Source organism: Triturus cristatus, chromosome 4_1, assembly GCF_964204655.1.
Source record: "Triturus cristatus chromosome 4_1, aTriCri1.1, whole genome shotgun sequence".
Lineage (NCBI taxonomy): Eukaryota > Metazoa > Chordata > Amphibia > Caudata > Salamandridae > Triturus > Triturus cristatus.
This window is the reverse complement of record NC_140585.1, coordinates 923,239,783-923,264,373: the sequence shown is the minus strand read 5'-3', so window position 1 is coordinate 923,264,373 and position 24,591 is coordinate 923,239,783. Positions and strand designations below refer to the sequence as shown.

The following is a 24,591-nucleotide window of genomic DNA, read 5'->3' as shown; positions in this document are numbered from 1 at the left end:
TGAGACCTCTGAGAACAGCTTCGAATTTTTAATAAAAACGTGTTTTGCTTTAGATGTAGGAAAAGAAGAGTCCCTCGTTCTGCTCATCAATTATTGAGTCAATAAGCTAAAAGTCTCGTAATAATTCAAAGCAGAACAGCGAAAGAGCTAGGCTTATGAGGCTCTTAATGAGAAGAAGCTACAAGTTATGCTTCAATCCACAGAAGACCTGGTGACCTTGCAAATCACAAACACCTCATCTACCACTATGAGCAAGTTAAACTACATTTAGGATTCGGATGCACCTTTTACAAAATATAGAAGCATTCCAGTTGCAATGCTCATGCTGGCAGTATTAGAAAGCTGAAGGACTGACTTGAGATATCAAAAATGGAAAGCAAAATGTATTTATAGCTAGGTTTGCTCCTATCTCCTCAATATTCCTTCACAATAAATTCCATGTAACAGCTAAAATGCCGCTCTTAATCACAGCAGTTCAGAAGTGAAAGAGTTACAAAGAAAAGCAAAGTTGTTGCCAAACTACAAATAACCTTCAAGGAAATTTGATGAGAAGGTCTTGAATTGAAGATAATGGAATGCTGTCAGAATTAAAAAATGCTCTCCTGAGGTGAGACGAAATGAGCGTTGCCGCCGCGCATTCCGAAATCAAAATGGCAGCCGCGGCATCGCGAACCTGCCTTTGAACTTCCTTCCTCAAAAACTGCTTGTTAAGGATATAGGCACGCGCGACCAGCTCAGAGGCACCTCACATACCAGTGCCGCTTCTTTGCTTCGCGCTGGACGATCTTCGTGCGCGTCACCTTCTCCCTGAGTCCGGAGCCTCACAGAACTGCCGCCATGTCCTCTGGGCGCCAAGCCACGCCCCACTTCCAGTGTTACTTGATCGAAGGATTTTGTGTGTTTGCCCTTCCAGACATCTCCCAATTTAGTAATTTCAATGGCGTCCCAAGCTTTGAATCCCTACAGGTACGTCTCGTGGGCCGTCCATGTCCCATGCCATGGTGGGGTTTTGTTGGGGAGCTTTCTCTAACATTTGATCGATTTCATTATGTGGAGCCTGTAAGACAGTGGGATCTGGTTTTCTACATTTGTTATTTAAGACCCTTGGGATGTTGTAAGAAACTGTAGGCTCCAATCTCCTGTGAATACAGACTTGAATAGGGATTTCATGTGGGTAGTTTTGCAAAACATATAGGATTAGTTGGAAGGAAATCATTTTCAGAAATGCCTTCCTGCCCATTATGGTCAGTGGAAACACACTACATGTCTCCAAATCTTTCTGACCTCGCCCCAGCAGTGGAGGCTCCGGGTCCGGTCCCCCCAATAGCTGATGGGGGCCACCGCTCCTTATTTTATCTGGAGCACTCAGACCTGAGTACTGTGCTGAGGGGGCCCCTGCAGCTGGGGGCCCCCCGCGCTGCAGGGGATGCAGGAGCCTGTGTTACGCCCCCGCAACAAAGGGTAATGAGGCCTAACACACGCTGGCGCGGGCAATAAGGACACAACCACTCCTTTGCTTCTATGTGCCGCCAGTCATGTGCCCCAGACGTCACCTTTATTTATACTCCTTGGTCCGCGCCCGGCTCAGGGAGTTGTCTGCAACAAATTATGGCCGTGTGGCTCACTACAATGACAAACTTGAGGATTTTAAACAGGGTTATAGCGGCATGCGTTATCTGCTGCTCTCTCTGAACTGAATATCACGATTAAAGAGTGATTATTCATGAAGATCCCCCAAAAAGCAGGTGAACAAGAGAGTTGTCTGCGGGAATGTGTGACAAAGCTGCTCTTTTAAAGTCAAGTCAAGTCAAGTCAGAGATATTTATATCGCGCACATATCACTCAGAGAGTCTCATGGCGCTTGCAGAAAACTCCGAAAAGAAAAGAGGACCACAGATTAATTGCCGAAAAGCCAGGTCTTTAACTTTTTACGGAAGCCACCGTGATCAGGCAAGTTACGGAGATGATAAGGCATTTTATTCCATGAAGAGGGGGCCAGATAGGAGAAGGCACGGCCTCCCTGCCTAGCAGTGCGAATCCTGCGGGGGATGAGCAGGGCAGCATCACTGGATCGCAAGGCTCGATAGGGATGGTACCAGCGGAGTTTTGGCAGCCAATACTTGGGGCTGTTACCATACATTTGCTTATGAGTCAAGCATAGTATTTTAAACAGGGTTCGTTTCCTTATTGGGAGCCAGTGAAGGGAGTTTAAGCAGAGGCGGGCCGAGGTCCTATATGGGCAATCCAAGACAAGCCTGGCGGCCGTATTTTGAAGGACTTGGAGTTTAGCTAACAGATCTGAATTAATGGCATGCAGAAGTGAATTGCCATAGTCTACTCTGTTCATGATAAGGCCTTGTATTAGGGGTCTACGGGCCTCTAAAGGAAGCCACTTAAGCACTTTACGCAGGCTCCGCATAACACCATAGCAAGTGCTGATCACATGCTTTACGTGGCCACTCATAGACAAATTATTGTCAATGTGAAAGCCCAGGTTTCGGACCACGTTCTTATATGCGGGGCAAGGCCCAAGCTTGGACGGCCACCAGTCATGCGACCAATGGTCAGCAGCTTTGCCGAACAGCATGATCTCAGTTTTGGTTCCATTTAACTGGAGATGATTTGATGACATCCATTCATCCACTTGGATCAGACAATGTTTAAAACGCTGTCTGGTTTCCTCTGGGTCAGGGCCCAAGGTGATTAAAATCTGAGTATCATCAGCGTAAGATATGACATCAAAGCCAAATTGTCTGATCACCGCGGCCAGTGGAGTCATATAGAGATTAAAAAGGGTGGGGCTCAATATAGAGCCCTGAGGAACACCCATCTTTACTGTTCGTTCACTGGACGTGATGTTGCCCATCTGGACCACGGTTTTGCGATCTCTCAGATAGCAGCTGAACCAGTTTAGGGCTGACCCCCTGACCCCCATCTCCCAAAGTCGACGTTCAAGTATATGATGGGAGATGGTGTCGAAGGCCGCCGACAAATCAAGCAGAACAAGAATGGCTGACTGCTGCTTATCCAGGGCTAATCTAATATTGTCCGTGACCTCAATCAGTGCTGTCTCTGTGCTGTGTGCCGCACGGAACCCGGATTGAGAGGGATCTAAAAGTTCATGGCTCTCAAGATGACTTACAAGCTGCCTATTTACTAGAGACTCCAATATTTTTCCAAAATATGGTAGCAGGGAGATTGGCCGACAATTCGAGAATATATCTGGATCCGCTGAAGTCTTTCTTAGAATATGCCTGATTCTGGCTTTTTTCCAACACATTGGAAAATCGGCTTTTGCCAAGGACTTATTGAACATTTCAACTAGTCTAGTTAGGACTGTGGGGGTCAGCGAAGGGAATATTTTAGGAGGGAAAGGGTCATCCGGGGAGCCAGATTTAATTTTTGCGATGGCCTCGGTGACTGACTTAAGGTCACATTCCTTAAAATTCCGTAGATAATCATCTGAGATCAGAGGAGACTGTGAGAGTACTACCAGGTCTTTCTCTATGAGTGCAGGGGCCGACGGAAAAGTGCTATGGATTTTCATGATTTTGGCCTCGAAAAAATCAGAGAGGGAGTCCGTCCATATTTGGGAGACGGGTGCTGCAGATGCGTTAGTAGTTGTTGTAAATTCTTTGAAAATATGGTATAGCTCCTTAGAGGAATTCTCTGCCCTATTTATTCTATCAACCAGATATGATTTCTTGGCTAGTTTGATGTCAAGCATATAACCATTATGCATCTTTTTATAGTTGTCGTGATTAGCGAGATTTCTGGTTTTCCTCCACAATTTTTCTGCAATACGGCACAGACGTTTAGTGGCCTTAAGTGAATCAGTGAACCAAGGAGAGTTTCTAGTCTTGGGCCTAATGTTCTGAAGCGGGGCAATTAAGTCTATAGTGGTTCCAATAGCATTGTTTAATTGCAGTACGTCGTAGTCAACACTCGAGTCGTAATTCAGGGGATAAGAACTAAAGTTATCTTTAAATAATGGGGCAGTGACTTTATGCCAGGGTCTACGAAGAGTAGACTCATTACCCAGATGGAATTTCTTTTTTGGTGCGGAAGGAATGTCAAACTTTAAAAGCTGGTGATCCGTCCATATTAGTGGTACAGGAATTTCCACCATCAGGTCCAATACATTAGTGAACAAAAGATCAAGCGTATGACCCGCACAGTGAGTGGACCCATTTACCCGCTGGCCTAGACCCAGAGTACTCAGATCAGGCTTCAGTTGCACAGTGCGGCTGCGAGCTGATGGCCAGCACAGCCTTATTACTCGAAGAAGCAAAGACTGAGGCTGTTACCAGCACTAATTCCTAGGCCAATAACCAAAAGATTGCACAAAGTTATTTTATAATTAGCATAGGAATTGCCAACCCGCACAAATCAGTATTTTCACCCGCACCTGGCCAGAGACGTTTTAAGGCATGAGCAAAGAGGGCTCTGGCCCAGGGCCCCAGCCTCCCTAGGGACCCCTTTGGAGCCAGCTCTGTTCTAAAGATAGTTTTGCCTTGATAACCGTTAATAATTTTTAAACATGGGGGCAAATTTACAAGCCCCTTATGTGACTTTTGCACCGCCGTTGCATCACTTTGTGATGCAGTCGCTGCGAAAATGTTGCGGCCCATTTACAACGTGACGCATCTAGGGAGTTGCGTCATGTTGAAAAGCTCTGCATCACGTTATACCTGCGTCAGGTATAATATATGCAGGGTGGGCGTTCCCACGCAAAAAGCCCTGTAGAACCGATGCAGTGAAATCTACAACATTTCACTGCGTCATTCTGCGCCTTCACTGCGTCAAAATCCCTACGCCTCCTCAGACCAGGCATAAGGAATGACACAGGGCTTTTTGAATGGAACTCACTCATCTATTGTGGCACACTGCTGGAGTTGCGTCACTTTCATGAGCAACTTCAGCAATGCGTCACTTTTGCGCCAACAGATGCGTCAGAATTTCTGACACATCTGTTAATCCTTGCGTCATGGAGCACTGTATTGTAAATACAGCACATCCATAGTGTTGCAAGGACATTTGGCGCTGACGCAAGGAAACTGACACATCTATGCAGATGCGTCAGTTCCTTGTAAATCTGCCCCAGGGTGTTTTCAGTACCGTTTTTGTTTAGTTTATTTTTAAAGACATTTTGTAGAGAAATGATGTGTTTATGTTTCATGGTACATCCATAAAAATGTTTCATTTAGATTGAAACATAACTTCACATATGAGAAATGGGAGGGTGTCACAGAGATTATTTGCAGTAATATTAGTAAACTGTTGCTGTTTTAAAAAAATGAAATCATGTCATTATCCCTGAATATTAGATGTAAACGCAATTAGAATTTGGACGAGTGTGTCTGTGCACTGTCAGTGATGGCCAAACAGGGCATGAAAGAGCTGAAATTGGATCATAAATTCAAAGCTTTTCTGATCAGGGGCCCCCTTAATATGTTTGGCCCAGGGCCCCCAAAATCCTTACGATGTTTAGACCCACTGTGCAAGATCTGGGCCAGTCTGTCAAGCCTGTTTGCAGATACTCTCGGCGTCACTCTACATATGCAGGTTTTGGGCAGTTCACAGTGTTTACCGCCCATTTACTGTGGAGATTTCTGAAACTGTAAAGCTTATGACAAGATCTGGGAGCTGTAAAGAGCCAGCCAGCCTCTTAGAACCTGACATTTACTTTCGGCATTTTCTCTTTGATGTGCACAACACATACTTTAACCTTACAAGGTGTGTGCTAGGTACTATTGTTGGTGCACTTCCTTTTCCAAATGGTTAGGTGTCATCTGGTCTACGTTTGTAAAAACATTAAGGCTATTAGGTGATTTGGAGAAATACAAATGTTTATGAGCATTACATCTAACTTCACGCATGAATGCACGACTGGAGATAGTATACTTTTGTCAGTATCGTTTCATATTAGGGTTAGGAGATAGTATTTTATTTTCATGCTTATTAGTACATTACCAACATGTTACATCTAATGCTTTGCAATCTTCACATCACTGACATAATCTTTAAAAACTATCCTTAAAAAAAAAATACTTCTCAATGTGCTGATATCATCTGATGTACTAAGGTCAAACAGTTCTGCATGTTACTGAAATACACTTTTTTGAATTTTGAAGAGACTTTATCACATTTTTACACTTTTGCTGTAAGATCTCTTTAAAAATGGTGTTCCTAAAGCTAAGCGGTGCAGAAAACTGCAGTTATTTACTTTCTTTAATATCAATTAATCATTGATTAAATGCTTGCCTGTTTACTTAACTTCCTTTTAATGTGAGTGCTGAGTTGAGTAAACAGCAGCCCAGTGCTGCTGCTGAACAGGGGGCCACATGTAAAGGTCAGGCGGGCCACTTTCGGCCCCCAGGCTGCACTTTGAGTATCACTGCTTTAGTTCAATATCATATAAAAATCATGTACTACATTAAGGAGCTTGGTTCCCTTGGTAATTATTTCAACATTTGTCACATCCTGACAAAGATTTTTTTACAAACATTAAAATGACCTTCATCTAAATTTAATAATCTGGTTAGATAACAGCATGGACTGCAATAAAAAGTGAATATAAAACAATAACAAAGCTAAATGTTACAAAGGCAAATTCTATTGGCTTTGCCAATGCTTGTAGAACTAGAAGCCTGCGTATCTCCAAAAGAATATCTTATTGCGAGCTCTCCATTTGGGTTGAGCCTATTCGGGTGGTATCTTCCAACCCGAATGGGGGAGGCACCGATGATGAAGGATGCCACCATTTGGTGGGTGAGGTGTCTTCTCCAATATCTAAAATATTCCTGTAGGATATTTGTTAGGCCTCAACTGAAAGATTGACTGGATTTAGGGCCTCACATTTATCGATTTGAGAATCAGGTTTGACGGAGAGAACGTGGGCATCTTTCAATCTCTCTTTTTTGTGAAATAATTATCAAAATTAATTGCCTACCTCAATCTCCCTGTTATGAATGTAAAATGAGAAGCAATACGCACAGCTAGCATGAAGGTGACCTAAAATGACAAGAATAGGAATGGCTGTTCTTTGTTTCATTTTTTTCCTGCATGTCAGTAGGGAGGCAATTGGAGAGGAATGTATTGCTTTTGTGCATTCAAACCAAGCTCTTTCTGGGCGTTTCATTGCTTCTGAGGGCTGAACTTTTATTCCCTTGCAAATGCTTGTGTGTCTCCTTGTATGGACTCCCTTTACTCGCATAAAATATCACGAGACAGTGTTTTTTTAAATACTTGTTTTAATTGTTTTTCATTACAGCAATTAGACAGTGCCCCTCTTCTTACAACCCATTGTTGGTATTGATAGTAACAGCATAATTGGCTGTGATAAAAATGATTGGGTATACATATTGGTACAGATTCAGCAGGGTAATAGTCTGTTCTCATGCATTTTGGGCAGCCTCTAGTCTTATAGACTTGAATACACCATGCCTCTTACCCATTCTGCGTAGGCGCACCATGTCTGCTCGCCAGTAGTATGTCATCTTTCATTTTGCCACCATCATACCCCTTGTATTAGTGTACTGGTGTCTTCAGTGGTGTTGTGTTTTGTATTCTTGACCAGTATGGGGTGATGGGATTATATGCCACTATCACAGTTTTGCATCTTAAGCAGCGATGGTTCAAGAGAGCCTTCCCGGGTGGTAATAGGCTCTGTGAACTGTATGTGATGAAGGTGCAGTTATATAGCCGGGAAACCTCTATCCAACCCTCGTCTTCGAGTTCCCCTACTTCCCTTTCCCACTAGGCTTGCAGATCTGTTAGAGGGTAGGACATGTTGAGTAATAATTACCTATACACAGTGCTTAATTTGAGCTTGTGGGGTCCACTAACACTCATTTTTGAGGACTAACACTTATTTTCTCTCATCAGACGCTTACTGAGAGCAAACAAAGGGGAAAGAAAGTAGAAGAGAAAGATGGAAAAACCTTCACATCGTCAGAAAGCAGGGACTGGCAAGAGTGTGATGAAGGAGCAGGCAGAGTCTGATAGAACGTTTACAGAGGAATACGGTGGATTCACAACTAGCTAGGGATTCTGTGTGTCTGCATTGAATAGCGCCGGCCGCAGGCTTTGGGCATCAGCACGCAGATTCGCTTTTTGACCCAATGTTCCATTGCCACTTTGACTCTAGTGGGTGGAATTTGGGAACAATTGTTAAATTAGTGGTGTGTCCCTTTAGGCTGTGCCTTAACTGCAATTATCAAAACAACTGGGTTTTGTGAAGGGAGACTTCCAGTGTTACTTTTTTTTTTTTTTTTTTTGAAAAACCTTTATTCTGGAAAACATGGACACAGCTATTTAGCCGACATACCGGAGGTTCGGCAGCTTTGAGAAAGCAAACAAGGAAACGTCCACAGTGCATAGAGGAGAAGCAAAAAAGGTTCTATTTTAAATAAACACAAACTCACACAAAACCCCAGCAAGGCGAATGACACTGAATACCACTGGTGATTGCCCCTCAGGGGAGAGCAGACCCCCGTCGTCTAACAGTCACAACTCTGTGTTAAGAGGAAAAAGGGGGGAAAAGCAGAGGCCCAAAAAGTCAATTATCAATCAGAAACATATACAAATGCTGGAAAGAATGTTAAGGAGAGAGCTGTTCATCGGGGGGATCCAAATCAGGGGCAAGACATATGCCACCCCTATACTGGTTCCACCTCCCCCAAATGGCATGCCACTTCCGGGGGCGCCCTCTAGCACAATATACTGTCTTTTCCCTCAGCATACTCCAGTCCATGTTTTCTTTCCACGCAGTCAATGTGGGGGGACCCGCTGAGCCCCACAGGCGCGCGATGTCTCGCTTAGCCACCATATTACCCAGGGTCATCCACTGGGTCTGTCCCACATCGTGATCGGTAGGCCCCCAAACATTCAGGAGACAGCACCGTGCCTCCGGCTGCATAGCAATGCCCGTCACCTCCCCCATCACCGTATGGACTCTCCTCCAGAATTCCCTGATAACGCCACATTCCCAAATGATATGCATAAAGGTACCCACCATACCGCATCCCCTCCTACAGAAACCCTCCTCCGAGAATCCCATACGAACCAGCCAAGGCCCCGTGACATAGGTTCTGTGGAGTATTTTGAGCTGCACCAGCCTCAGTCGTGATGGGATCGCGACCTCCTTAGGAGAGGAGACCGCAGACTGCCAATCCTCGTCATCCAGTTCGAGCCCGTCCCTAGTCCACTGGTCCCTCAGCCCCAACAGCAGGTCCGCCCGAACGTTTATCAGTTTCTTATATATGAGAGAAACATACTCTCCGGCATATGGCCGTCGAGGATCCGATCCTCCAATGGAGAGGACTCAGGCACCTTCTCTCCGTCTACGAGAACTGATCGCAGGGCATGACGCACTTGAACATAGCGGAAGAACTCGGATTTCCCCAACTCATACTCCTGCTGCAGCTCTTCAAAGGACTTCACCCTCCCCTTATTCAGCAAATCTCCAACCCTGGAGATTCCAATCAAGTCCCATTTATCAAAACCTTTCGTATGCCAGAGCCTCCCCAATTTGTCAGATTCAAACAACGGGGTAGCTAGGGTGAGCCTATCCTTCCAGCCCAACGAGTCAGTAGCCAACCTCCACACATGCACCGCCACCCCCGTGGGCCCCGTGAGGGACGAGTCCAGCGCCCGAGAGTACAGCGCTCTATGATAATTACCGCCGCGCAGCAACCATCGGTCCATGGCATAACCGGGGCTTAGAGCCGGACCATAGAAACCATGATTAATCGCGCTCAACTGGGTGGCCCAATAATAGCGTCGAATGTCCGGAAGCGCAATACCCCCGTCGTACCACGGAAGCGTCAACTTAGCAATCGCTATGCGCGGCCTACCATCCCACAACAATGATCGTTAGAGGCTTTCAACCTCCCGAAAGTAACTGGTCGGTACCCAATCAAGGGTATTCTGCAAGGCATAGAGGAACCGGGGGAGAGACATCATTTTAAACAGAGCGGCACGCCCAACGAGGGAGAGCGGCAGCTTCCGCCAGCCCGCAACATCCCGCTGCAAGCGCGCCAGTGGGGGGAGCAGGTTTCTCTCATACCGCAGGGTGGAGTCAGTGGAGATAAAGATCCCCAGGTACACAAAGCCCTGCTGGGCAATCTGAATCGAACACGTTCGCGGGACAGGTGGAACCTCGCCGCTCAGAACATACAAATACGATTTACTCCAATTGATGACGAGACCCGAGTTCCTGCCAAAGGACGTCAGAACGTCACAAACCACTATAAGCGAGTTCTTGGGCGAGGCGAGATATAACAGGATGTCATCGGCATAGAGCGATATACGGTCCTCGTGCTCGGGCGACCACCTAAGTCCATGTATATCCGGATGCCAGCGTATCCACGCCGCCAGCGGCTCGAGGGCAAGGGCGAACAACAAAGGCGAGGGGAACTAGGCATCCCTGCCGAGTTCCCCTCCCAAGCTGGAACGGAGTCGACGCCCGCCCGTTTACCACAACACTCGCGAGGGGACCCTCATACAGCAACCTCACCCAGCTCAAAAAACCAGGGCCAAAACCGAACTTGGCAAGCACTGCCCACAGATATGCCCATTCCACCGTATCAAAAGCCATCGTGGCATCGAGAGATGCCACAATAGCTGGTTCTCGAATCGTGCCCGCCCTGGCAATCACTCCATGGAGGCGCCGAAGGTTCAACGCAGTGTTACGGTGCGGGATAAAGCCGGATTGATCCGGATGGATCAAGTCTCCGAGCACCCTGACCAAGCGGCCTGCCAGAATTTTAGCCAGAATTTTCGGCTCAGCATTAAGGAGTGATATTGGCCGATAGGAGGAACACTTATCTCGGGGTTTACCCTCCTTGTGTATTACAACAATCGTCACCAGTCTCTGGTCCAACGGAAGGGACCCTCCCCCCCGCGCCTCCACAAACATGGCGCGCAGGTGAGGGGCAACCCTATCCGGGAACAGCTTATACAAGTCAATCGGCAAACCATTAGGGCCTGAGGCCTTACCCGAGTTCAGCGCACGGATGGCACCCGCCACCTCATCGACCGTTATGTCTCCATCGAGGTCGTCCCTATCTACGTCAGACAGGCAGGGCAGATCAATGTCCCGCAGGAGGTCAATCGAGTCCTCGGTCGGCCTATCCGAAACTGAGGCATAAACCATACTGAAATAATCCGAAAAACACTGTACTATCCCCTCGGGGTCAACAACTACCTCTCCCCCCTCTCTCGTCAGTTCCGGCACTACTCTATTAACCCGTTCTTTTTTGTCCAGCCAAGCTAGGAGCTTCCCGGCCTTATCCCCAACATCATACAAGCGGCCCTGCTGTTCCCTGCTGAGGGTCTTGGCGGCATTAGTCACCAGGTCCTTATATTCGGCTTGCTTCAGGCTCAGCTCATGCAGGGAGGCCTCTGTAACCTCCTCCTCCAGGGCCACCTCTAAAGCCGCGATCTCCTCCTCAACCTATAGAACCTCGCCATCTCTCCGCCGCTTGGCCGCCACTACCAGGGAGAGGGCCTCTCCCCTCAGCACAGTCTTAAATGCTTCCCACAACGACACGGCCGAGTCAACAGACCCCTGGTTGTCCTTAAAAAAGTGATCAACTGTCTTCAACAGCGCACTGCGCATCTTGGGGTCCCGAAAGTACCAGGGGTTAATAGGAGCAACCCTGCCCCCTCCCTCGCGCCCGACATCCAGCCGGACCCACACTGGCGAATGATCCGATATGCCCCGCGCCATATGCCTGGCCTCAGATACCAATGAGGCATGCGCAGCCAGGGTCAGCAGGTAATCTATCCTAGAGAGGCTACCATGAGCCCCGGAGTGGAAGGTGTATTGGCTCTGTGTGGGGTGCCGGAGCCTCCAGCAATCTACCAGGCCGAGTGTGTCTAGAAAGTCTGGAAGCCACTTCTGAGCCCCCCCGGTATCCCTGGGCGGGTACCTATCCAGCAGCCCAGAGCCGACAGCATTGAAATCGCCCCCCACCACTAACATACCCTCCGGGAGGTCCAACAAGGCCCTACCCAGATCCGTGAACGTGGAGGCCTGCAGGGCAGGAGGGACATAGACCGAAACCAAAACCAAAGTTCTTCCTTCCCACCTCCCCGCCACCGCCACAAACCTCCCCCTATCATCAACAATGGTGGAGTTCACCTCAAACGGTAGTGAAGCTCTAACTAGGATGCCCACACCCCTGGATCCAGAGGAGAATCCCGAGTGAGCTATGAATTTGTAACCTTTCCTATTAAGAGCATGGCAAGTATTACCTATAAGGTGTGTCTCCTGCAGTAGGACGACATCCGGCAAAGACCGTTTCAGGAACTGCAGGACTATCCCCCGCTTCATGCGATTCCCCAAACCATTAACATTCCAGCTAAGAACGTTTAAACCCCTACCCCCCATCCCCACACCACAAGAGACCCACCCCCCACCCGAAGAGCCACCATGGAAAAATCCTGACAATGAGTACTGCGCCTTGCAAAAACAAACCCCCCAACCACAAACCCAAAATCCCAACTATCCCCCCCACCCTGCACCCCTGCTGCAGCTTACAAAGCCCCCCCAACTTGCAGTGTGCCTGTCGCCCTACCAATACCCAAATCTACAAAAAGTACCCTGAGGGAGGAAAGAGCTCCCATCGTCCTCCCGCAACCCTCCGCATTGTACTGCAATCAGTTCAAGTCATCATCCGGAACCAAATCAAGTCAGTCCGGCTCCAAAGGCATCAACCCTGCCCATCCCGGCCACTGTCCCCGTCTGTGACGGCATCCTCACCAGTCCGTCGTCGGGGCAAAGCGTCCAGCCATTCACCGGCCATTGCAGGCGACTCAAAGAAGAAAGTTCGGTCTTCATACACCACCCGTAATCTGGCAGGGAAAAGCATGGCATACTTCAGGTCCCTCTCCCGAAGCCGTCTCTTCACCCCCAGGAAGCTCAGCCTTTGCTTTTGCACCAGCTGGGTGAAGTCAGGATAGAAACTCACCGACGCGTTCTGAAAAGGGACCGGGCCCGTCACCCGAGATGCTTGCAGGATAGCGTCCCGATCTCGGAAGTGAAAGAGCCTGGCGACAATCGGTCTCGGTGGCGCTCCCACCCTGGGCCTCCCGCCTGGCACTCTGTGGGCTCGCTCAACTGCGAAGAACTTCCCAAGGCCCTTAGGCTTCAGATGATTAAGCACCAAGTCCTCCACGAGAAGGTCCACAGAAACCTCGTCCGAGGACTCCGGGACCCCGATAATGCGCACGTTGTTGCGTCTGGCCCAGCTCTCGAAGTCCTCGAGCCGACGGGCGGAGAGGTCACTCTCGGCCCGCAGCTTACGAACCTCAGTCTGAAGTTCCGAGACATCGTCAGCGAGGCCCGTGGTCTTAAGATCAAGGGTTTTTACCCGTTCATTAGTTTTGCCCAAGTCCGCGCGGATCAGGTTAACGTCCACCAAGATGGTATCCACTTTATGCGCCAGGGCATCAAACTGTCTCCCAATCGAGGCCTGCATCCCTTCGAGCGCGCCCATGACGTCCTGCAACGAGAGCTCCGAGGCCGGGGGTGAGGCAGTCTTCTGTCCATCCAGCGACTGGCTCGATCCACCGGGCGACCCCTTCTGCTGGGCATACCGGTCCATGTTATTAGCTTGAGTATAAGCTCCCCGCCTGGTAGCCTTGGGTTTCAGACGATCCACCTCTGCTTTACCCGACATGTCTGGCTCCAAGCAGTCCGGTGCCAAAAGACGGCCCTCTCTCAGGTAGAGGGAGCAGGAGAGGTCAGATCTGGAATAGCCCGCCTGGGTAGGGCGCAGAGCGTTCAGAGGATAATAAAGGAGCCGAAAGCACTCCCAGGCCAAGGCAGACAAAGGGCGAGAAAGCGAAAGTGAAAGGACGGGATCTTCCGTCCGACAGTTCACACCTCGCCTGGCCGCTGTTGTTCAATTAGAGGTCGGGCATCCTGCCAACGCCAGCCCCTAGCATCCCTCGGAGACAGGCCTCAATCTTCCGCCGTGCACAACTCCGGTTCCCGGTGGGCGATCCGAACTCGAGCGGCGTCAATCGCCTCCATACCGAGTCATCTGCAAGATGCCGTGCATATAATACAGGATTGAAGACAGGATAGTCGACGGAGGGCGCGTGGGTCTCGGGAGCTCAAAGCTCACGCGGCCATCTTGGTCCGGCGCTAGGCTCCTCCCTCCTTCCAGTGTTACTTGATCAAAGCATTTTATGTGTTTGCCCTCCCAGACATCTCCCAAATTAGTAATATCAATTGCGTCCCAAGCTTTGAATCACTTCAGATACGTCTCGTAGGCTGTCCATGTCCCATGCCACGTTGGGGTTTTGTTGTTGGGCTTTCTCTCCCATTTGATCAATTTCACTATGTGGAGCCTGTATGACAGTGGGATCTGGGTTACTACGTTTGTGGCAAGGGTATCCCGTAGAGCAAATGTATCATGTAAACTGATTTTGAATCTGTTCGTAGAGTCGTTTCCGTCTTCGAAGACCCAGTGATTAATTGGAATCAATTGGGCTGCCCAGTAATACAGTCTGATGCCTGCAATCCCTAGACTGGTTTCAAAGTGTGGTTGTCTATATTTGTTATATAAGACCCTTGGGATGTTATAAGAAACTGTAGGCTCCAATCTCCTGTGAATACAGACTTGAATAGGGATTTTATGTGGGTAGTTTTGCAAAACATATAGGATTCGTTGGAAGGAAATCATTTTCAGAAATACCTTCCTGTCCATTATGGTCAGTGGAAACACACTACATGTCTCCAAATCTTTCTGACCTCGCCCCAGCAATGGAGGCTCCGGGTCCGGTCCCCCCAATAGCTGATGCGTTGCTTGCACTAAGGCCCCAGAAGTCAGGAATTGTGTGCCTGGAAATTGGGCATCAGCGATCAGGTTCCCCAAGGCCCAGAAGGTACCCTCTGCATAACAGTTCTCCAACACCACCAGGTCCACAGCAATCCACTCCTCTAGTTACCTCACCGTGAAGTATCTCCCTGTGGTAGTGGAACCCCTATCAGCGATATCTCAGGCATGTACAAGGTTTGGCCGCAGACTCATTTTAGTATATTTCTCCAGTATAGGAGGGTTATGGACAGCAATTTCAGTTTCCTTCTAGGAAGTACCTTTTCTCCCCAGAGCATATCCGGGAGAGCTCCCTGACTACGGGTCTCCCCAAACTCCCCCATATTTCGCCATGTCTGCACCATCCGCCCATCAGGCCAACCACTGGAGCTGTGCTGAATAGTCATCAGATTCACAATTCGGTACTCCTGGACCTCCATCTCCGAATGGTCTTTGCAACATCCTCTGGGACAACCTATTGGGTCCCTTCTCCATATCTACTTGTGGAGCGGCTTGTTCAGTGAGTTGAACCAGCTCTATGGGATCTAGACACGCAGGTTGGCAAAGTAATAGGGGTCCCGGGGCAATATGACTATCTTCGTCATTGCAATCCTGGCCATGATGGGTCATGGCAGCTTGCATCTATACTCTACATGCCTTCTAACCCTGCCTTGCACCCGCAGAATAACGCAAATTGCAAATTCATTGATGCTTGTTACTATTACTTTTTCCCTAGAGGACACCGAGGAAGCGATTTTGACTCTAACAGTGGGGAAAGCACCAGGGTTAGACCTTATTCCTGGAGACCTGTATCATTCTGAGATCGAGATCTGGACCCCTTATATCAATATCATGTCAGGTGTGCCTCCCCCTGATTCAAGGAGAGGTGCAGTGATTGTTCCAATTTTTAAAAAGGGTGGCAGATCTGACGCACGTAATGATATGCCTATCAGCCTTATTGACATCTTACAGAAGCTGTTTTGCCGACAGGTCTTGGCACAACTACAGGCGTGGGCCACCAACTTTTAATGTCCTCTCACCATTCCAGGCCGGGTTCTACTGTGGATCAAATATTTAGATTGTCATTGATACTTTAAAAGTATACCAAGATTTTAAAGGACCATATTTAAGTTGCCTTCATTGATCTGAGAGCAGCATTTGATCTGGTCCGTAGAGATAGTCTCTGGGACACTCTCTGGTAAATGAGGGCTCCTCTAACCCTGGTAGGGATCTTGGAAATGTTAACTGAGAACAATTTTGCCCAAGTGTATTGGGGTAGGGACATGGCACTAACGGAGAGGATTAGTGTCACACGGAGGAGGGGCATCAGATTTGCCTACTGGCACCAATGCTGTTTTCCTTCTACATCAACAACACGTTTAATTACCTCCACAACTGTATCAATGATGCTGCTAAACTTGGTGTTGTACCCATTCCTGGCCTGCTGTTTGTCGACTACACCCTCCATATCTCGGGAACACCTGTCGGGATCCAGAATGGATGGCCCGAGATTATTGCCAAAAAAAATGTATGACTCTAAGGCAGCATAGGACCTTTTGGAGGACCCTAACACTGGGGTCTGAGGTACTTGAGGAAGTTAAAGACTTCAATTACCCTGGTATAAGGTTCAGCAGTTCCATAACATGGGCATTCTATATTGAGAAATCTAGGGCTATTCTATTACACAAATCAGCTGCCATTGGAAGGATGAACAGGGATTCCACCCATAGAGCAGTCTCTCCAGTGGTGGAGGTCTATAAGGTTGCGGTCCAGTCAGCTGCACTATATGGGGCTTCGGTTTGGGGTACAGGTCCTATGGATACTCTGTTAGAGAAAATTATTTTATAAGGACCCTATTATTCCTTCCCCAATCCATGGCTCTAAAGCGGATTGGTGACCTAGCCGCTCTGAGACCTATAGTAGACTGGGTTAGGCTATGGTCATGCCATGAGCTCGAGTCGTATAGGCAAGGACTTCGTTACTTATCCTTTTGGATAAGGACACAATTGTTCCTTGGCTAGTTCACATTAAAAAATGGCTCCGCAAGCTGGGTTTTGAAGTCCTCTGGACCAATCCCCCTGTCATCAACTCCGCAAAAAAGGGTCTTGTGAAGAAAGCATTTTGGGCTACATAAAAGTGAGTGCACATAGAAATGTGATAGCCTGACTGGGTTTTTCGTCTGTAAAATCCTCTCCTCAGTTTGAATCCTATCTTGATGATGTTGTTCCTCAGTGGGCGAAGATGCTTTTTTAATCAAATTCAGGGTTGGCATGCTAGCAGAGAACAGTTACACACATAGCTGGAACATGATGATCCTCGAGGTGAGCGACAAGCCAACCTGCTGTATTTGTCTTGGCAGGGTAGAGACCATGGAACATATCTTGTTTTGCTGCTCACTGTATTTTGCAGCGGAGGCAAAATGGCTGAAACTCTACTATCAGAGTCAGGGGTTCCATCTTTTTCCAACTGCTTTTCGAATCTTAAGCTCTGACATGAGTAGACTGTTTTCTGTGTAAGGAGATTCCTAGTGGCAGTGGGAGGGATCAGGATGCAACTAGGCTTATCGCCTGAGTAACGGCGGACTTGCACTTTATCTATTGTGGTTGCTCCACAGGACTGTGCATCAAAAACAGTAGCAGCCATGGTTACAAAAGCCTGGAACCTTTTGCCAACTCACCTGAGAATGTTAAAAACTGAGACTCAGTTCAGGAAGGCACTGAAAACTTGGATCTTTGGATCCCCTGACGATTTTTGCCTATTCCTCATATAATGTTGAGTTTTAACGGGGTAACCCACGTAAAACTACCAGACCTGGGTTAGTATTACAGTACAATAGAGTGGCGGTCGTGGTAGCAACTTTCTTATACAAAGGAAATAATGGAGAAGCATTCACCACTCTTGCTTATGCATGATGCTCAAATCAGATTTTAATTCTAAAGTTGAAAGGCATCAAATGCAATATGAAGTCAAAGCATTATTGAATGGCAACACAGTTGCTTCAATGGATAGTAGTGCGATCAATATTTACAGTGCTATTGGTGTGAAGGAAGAAGAAGAATAAGAAAGGGTAGGGTAGATGGTGGTGAGTCTGTGAGTGAAGGACAGGGTAAAGCTATAGTGACATATACACATCATTAATACATGAAGTTAAACCTTTCCAGCCTAACATAGGTCAATTGTACCTGAATGTGAACATAGCTCAAATGTACATGTTATTCATAACAGTCAATCCTTTGAGCTTGTGGTTGGGTTGTTGGTTGTCTAGGTTTCGACCCCTAGATTTGAGGGTGAATTAATCCTCACGTTGGGGTCTTCGTCAGGACAATATCTCTCTGAAGGTCGTCTGGCTCAAGAGACTTGACTCTTGAGCAAGGCGGCCTTCAGAGAGATATTGTTTGGATTGGTTCCCTGCTGCAAGAGATTATTGACCCCGACAGCAACCTTGTTTACACAGAGCTACTCAATAGCCCACCTGGGAATGCACAATGACCGTGCTTTTCCCCTACAAGTGCTCTTCCCAGCCCTGTCCTGACGAAGACCCCAACTCTGAGTTAATACCTGATCCCCAATTGCTGTATGATTGTGGAGCATCCTGTAGGGAGGGCCTTACAGGGAGTGCACAGGTTTCCGCCCATTTCACCATTTCACACCCCTCACTCAACTCTGTTAAGATCGCCTCTGCTCGCCGTATCTCTGTGCTGGCCTTCCTCAGGTATAGCAGCTTAACATCCACATAGTGATACAACATGTTCCCTGTCCCGCAGTTGTATGCCTTCATCCTGACCTTCGGTCCTGAGTATACTGACGGATATTTAGACCGCTAGCGCAAACAGAATCGGGGAGAGTGGGCAGCCCTGTCGTGTTCCCCTATGAATCTTCCTAGGTTCCGTGCGCACCTATGTGTCAGCTGGAGATAATTTTACGCCTGTAAAATTCTAATATACATAATATCCGACAGATCTACACTCTTACTTCCCAGACCTCTCACCAAATGAAATCTGCTACCGCCCTGTTTATGAACTTGCTTGCAAAAACCACACTTCTGGTTGAGGAGGTAACAGCAGTACTGGCGGCAGTTATTACCATAATCTTTAGAGCAAATGGATTCTGCAAAAGCTGCCGAAGAGAAGAAGCGACAGTGACCTGTGGTAACGGATTACCACCTTCAGTTCCGCATATTTTACCATCACCTAGTAACTACTAGGTGGAATGATGGTAATTAGAGGGACGCTTGGGAGCATTAACACGAATAGTAACAGGCTCACGGAGTTACATACTGTCACAGTGCTACACAATAACTCAGGTTTTGGAAAAAACTTCCTACAGTTCCATAAACAGAAAGAGGTGCAGTTGTACGAACTGATCACAGGTCCCATTTTACCAATAAGTTTGCTTCTGTCCAATGAGGGATTGAGCTGCTTAACAAAATATTGCGTATGGAAAAGAGGATGTACATGGGTTGTGAAATGTAAACAATTATTCTGTGCATAATAGTCACAATCTGTCATTTCATATTTTGAATGCAGCACAGGAGAACATGCCCAGTTTACCAGAGCTCATTCAGAAAAAGCGAGATGGAGGAAAACTTCAGAAAGAGGAGATCCGCTACTTTGTCAAAGCCCTGAGGAACGGAGAGGTGCAAGATTGTCAAATAGGTGAGTTAGATATCTGATGCAGGTCTAATAAGTGTCCATTTTCATATTCTATCGTGTATGTATACATATATATCACACAGTGACCGTCACCACTGTGTAGTTACAGTTAGTTCAGAGTTTCCAGGGGAAGAGCGTTGTTTGCTTTGATATTTTCTTTGAAGCCGTTTGTTGAATCTGAATAAAACTTTTTTTTTTAAAGTTAATTCACCTTGGTTTGTTCATCAGATGTTTTGATTCATCAAGCGGGGGCCAACGAAAAAAAGGGGGGTCCTAAAAGTGCTGTTTCCCCCATTAACACACAGAGAAAGCTTAACTCTCTTATAAAGAAAAAATGGTGCTTTGCTCAGAAAGTGTTAGTTCTTCTTTTGGTGTAAAACCATTCAGCTGTTTTTGATTAATTAACATTAAAAAGGACTCAGGTTGGGCATGAATGTGTTAAACAGGTAGGTATATTTGGACATATGGTGTTCAGATATGCTCTGAATTTAAAGGGGATTAGTCAATTCTGACTGGCTGGCCACAACATGAACAGAACCTGGGGACATGGTCCCTGCGTCCCGAAAATACATTTTTTTTAAAGTGAGTACTCCCTGGCATGCAGGGGTGGTCCTTATGGACAACATGCTGTGGCATTCATTACAAGACTCGGGTGCATTGTCCCCATTAAAATGCATTTTACTGAATGGCAGATTTTGTGGTTCACATAAAGGAGTGTATACAACAGATTTTCGTATGGCTAATCAGTTGGTAGGGAATAAGAAGGATACGTGATCCAGTCACCTTCCAATTGGTAGTTATATATCAAAAAAGAGTGGATCACTTGAACCTGTTATCCAGGGTTTGGTGGTTATTCGACCGTTCCTTAAAAAACCCTCATTCACGTTTTTAGGTGGATTATGTGGCGGTATATCTTGGTTCTCCGCCTTTGTAACGTGATTGCATCATCATCGGGTTTAGTGTTGTGCTGCCTCCGCCTGGAGGAAAACCACTGGATAGTACAGTAGCGATCAGAAATCAAAAAAAGGACAAGGTGCTCATGTGTCGTGATACAGTGAAAGTTAAAAATGGGGATGTTTTCTCATGCTACCTGGACTTTAGACTTTATTGTTGTCTGGTGCGTGGAAAAAGAATAAAAAATAGAGGAGATTGTGCAGCTTGGACAGGTAATGTGTCCGCTGTACAGTCAGTCCAATGAGTGGGTCGACATGTTTCAGCTCTTTACGTGCCCAGGAGGGTCAGGTGAGCTTTCATCAGGACCAGGGGGTGTTGTCTTAAAGGAGGATATTGTCCGCTTTAAGGGTGAGGAGTTCGTGTTATTTTTCAATGATCTCCTATTAGAAGGTTTAGTACCTTCAAAGCTCGGATTTCGGGCTTCTTAGGAAGAATGGCAGCATAGTGAGGCGGAAATCCCGCTCTGCACGACTTGTGCTGACGCTGTCTTCCTGCAGCAGGAAGACAGCGTCAGCACAAGTCGTGCAGAGCGGGATTTCCGCCTCACTACGCTGCCATTCTTCCTAAGAAGCCCGAAATCCGAGCTTTGAAGGTACTAAACCTTCTAATAGGAGATCATTGAAAAATAACACGAACTCCTCACCCTTAAAGCGGACAATATCCTCCTTTACGACAACACCCCCTGGTCCTGATGAAAGCTCACCTGACCCTCCTGGGCACGTAAAGAGCTGAAACATGTCGACCCACTCATTGGACTGACTGTACAGCGGACACATTACCTGTCCAAGCTGCACAATCTCCTCTATTTTTTATTCTTTTTCCACGCACCAGACAACAATAAAGTCTAAAGTCCAGGTAGCATGAGAAAACATCCCCATTTTTAACTTTCACTGTATCACGACACATGAGCACCTTGTCCTTTTTTTGATTTCTGATCGCTACTGTACTATCCAGTGGTTTTCCTCCAGGCGGAGGCAGCACAACACTAAACCCGATGATGATGCAATCACGTTACAAAGGCGGAGAACCAAGATATACCGCCACATAATCCACCTAAAAACGTGAATGAGGGTTTTTTAAGGAACGGTCGAATAACCACCAAACCCTGGATAACAGGTTCAAGTGATCCACTCTTTTTTGATATATAATTACAACAGATTTTCGTCACTATATACATTTTAGGAATTATGGTAAGCTTCTCAGCTGATTTTACCATGTGAAAAATGCTGACCCTTTGTTGGGATTTTATGAGCTATGATTGAGAGAAAACATAGAGGTTATGTAATGTGCTCTAGAAGCTAAAATGAAAGCACATTTTCTATAACTTCACACTATCTTCCTTGGCTGTGTGAAAATAAAGACTGATTTTTTGTGCAAAACAAGTAGTTCCAGCAGCAGCAACTGTCTGCCTTTAAATTCCCCAGTCTTCTACTGCAGCTGTACCTTAGTATTCTAATAAACAACTAGAGCACTAGCTTTCTGTATTTATGGCAAAAGTGTGGCACACCTGAACACAATCAAATGGGTACAAAAGCTATAACACTTTAAATATTTCCCTTAGAAATTAACAAAGTGAAGGAATTCATTTTGTCACAGAAATTATGGTTAGTGCTCTTGAAAACTAAAATGACACATTTATTTTCTGAGTTCTCAAATATCTTTCTCATCCACAGTCAGTAAAATATTTTGGTATGCAGACTGAAATATGTATTTTCAACACCAGTAACAGTCTGTCAATTAACTCCATGGTGCTCAACAGCAGTGCCAACATAGAGTTCTAATGAACAATGATTTGCTGAAGAAAGAGATGTTAATGCAGACATGAAACCAGCGACCTAAAAATGTGAAGGGGAGGTATTGGTTTTTAGTATTTTGAGACATAGTGTATATTTAGAGGGATTAAAAATAAAATAGTTAATGAGAGAGACGTTTGCATAAGTACAGCATCCCCTTTCCTTTTTACTAATCCTACCCTTCCTCTTTAGTCGCTTAACAGCTGCCTAATTTTAAAATAGTAACAGTTTGATATATGTAGATAGATGTGTGTGTGTATATATATATATATAAATACATATATATTTAAATTCACTGAAAAAACCATATGTTTTAGGGGTGTTATAGTTAGCTGGACATTGCACTTGTACAAAACCATTGAAATTCCTTTGTTATAGTTAGTTCAGCTAACTATAACTCGCGTGCCCGCAATCCACTGCTGATGACGTCACATATTACATCTACTAGATGATGTCATCAGTGATGTCATTTGAGATGTCATCAGTGATGTCATCAGTGATGTCACTGACTATGTCATGAATGATGTAATATGTGACATCATCAGCAGTGGATTGCGGGCGCGCGAGTTAGAGTTAGCTGAACTAACTATAACGGAGGAATTTCAATGGTTTTGTACAAGTGAAATGGCCAGCTAACTATAACACCCCTAAAACCTATGGTTTTTTCAGTGAATTTCTACGGTTTTTTAAATGCTAATTCCTAACTATAACATGTCTGAAACCTATGGTTTTTTCAGTGAATTTCAAAGGTTTTTAAAATACTAATTCCTAACTATAACATGTCTGAAACCTATGGTTTTTTCAGTGAATTTCAAAGGTTTTTTAAATGCTAATTCTTAAGTATAACATGTCTGAAACGTATGTTTTTTTCAGTGAATTTCAAAGGTTTTTTAAATTATATTTTTAAAATGTATTTCTTGTTCTAATTTTTTTAATATTCTTTAACTACATTTTTTTAATCTACTTATTTTAATATATATATTTTTAATTACACTACACATATTTAAAAAAAATATTTAAAAAGAAAAAAATCTATATATATTTTTTATTATTTTATATTCTTTTATATACTTATATATATTTTTTTCTTGGACTCGCGCACCCAACGCGTTAGAATCGTGCATCCGAGGCGTAGAAGTCATGCACCAAATGCGCTGGAGTCGCGCACCCTACAGGTTAGTAGTCGTGCATCCAATGCGTGCACACCAGGGGGCTGCGCTGAGAGCCGCGCTGGATGCGTGACTCCTAATTTTACCGTAAAAAGAAATAGCCCCTATCACTAATTTTTATTATCCCCGGGGACCCCATCCCCCGGGGCTTATAAAAAATGTTGGGGACCGTGGGGGAAGCCCCAGCACCTCCACAGTCCCAGCCGGCTCCCCGCATCCTTTGGGAGCCGGCATTGCTTTTCCACATGGAGAGCTGCTAACATGCGGCTCCCCGTGTGGAAAAGCAATATGGTTTGGATTTTGAAAGAGAGAGCAGGTTTCCCTGCTCTCTCTTTCAAAATCCAAACCAAGTTTGCTATGGGAGGGCGGGACACTCCTGCCCTCTCTCAGCAAACAACAGTGTCCTGGGGTGGGCACCCCAGGACACTGCAGGAGCTGGCCCTGGGGGGTGGCGGTCCCCAGGGCCCTCGAGGGCTCCAGAAGGGGGGGCCACCCAGCCCCCCGCCCTCAATACATAAAGCTCTGGCAGTGGTGGTCCCCGGGGCTTGGGGGGGCGCTGAGCCCCCCCACAAATTATACTGGGAGGGGCTTTCGAGCCCCTCCCAATTTATTTTGTAGCCCCAGGGGGGTGGCGGTTCCTGGGTCTGGGGGGCCCCTCTGGGCTCCCTTTAAATTTAATAATTTTGCCCCCAGGATTTGGCCCCCCCGGGGGCTAATTATAAAAAAAGCTCTGTTTTATTTCTTTTTGCGTTTAAAAAAAGAAATAATAATAATTGGGGGGGCCCTGGGAGTCCTTCTGGGACCCCCTAAGCAGGTCTAGAGGGTCAGGGTATTTCTACCCTGCCCCCTTTATACGTTTTGCAAACTTATTCCACAGACTTCTTCAGCCTTGCTTCTACCAAGGCACAAAATGGCTGCCAACAGTTCCTGGTTTCGAATGTTGACAACCACTTGACAGCCAATTAGCATTCAGCGCGTGATCGGGAGGGTGCGCTCAGGGTGCGCGGATCCAGCGCGGCCATAGATATATATGTACTTTTAACTGTACTTTTCTCAGGAACTACTGAACAGATTGACACCAGTTAAGCAAAAGGCACGAGTCTGAACTGAGGACTACCTCTTTGCCAAATTTGGTGTAATTCAGTTCAGGCTGTAGCTGCGGCTAAAGGTCCTATGGGAAACTGCATGGGGA

General features: G+C 46.4%; 1 protein-coding gene across 2 annotated transcripts in view; it reads left to right on the top strand.

The window, feature by feature from the left end:
• Nucleotides 1–24,591, top strand: part of TYMP (thymidine phosphorylase) — a 231,107-nt gene that overhangs the window by 110,226 nt on the left and 96,290 nt on the right. For both annotated transcript variants that reach the window (XM_085653764.1, XM_085653763.1), the window contains one exon: nucleotides 19,358–19,486. In XM_085653764.1, the coding sequence (XP_085509890.1) occupies nucleotides 19,369–19,486 (118 nt within the window). In that variant the 5' untranslated portion in view covers nucleotides 19,358–19,368. The remainder of the gene's footprint in view (nucleotides 1–19,357; nucleotides 19,487–24,591) is intronic.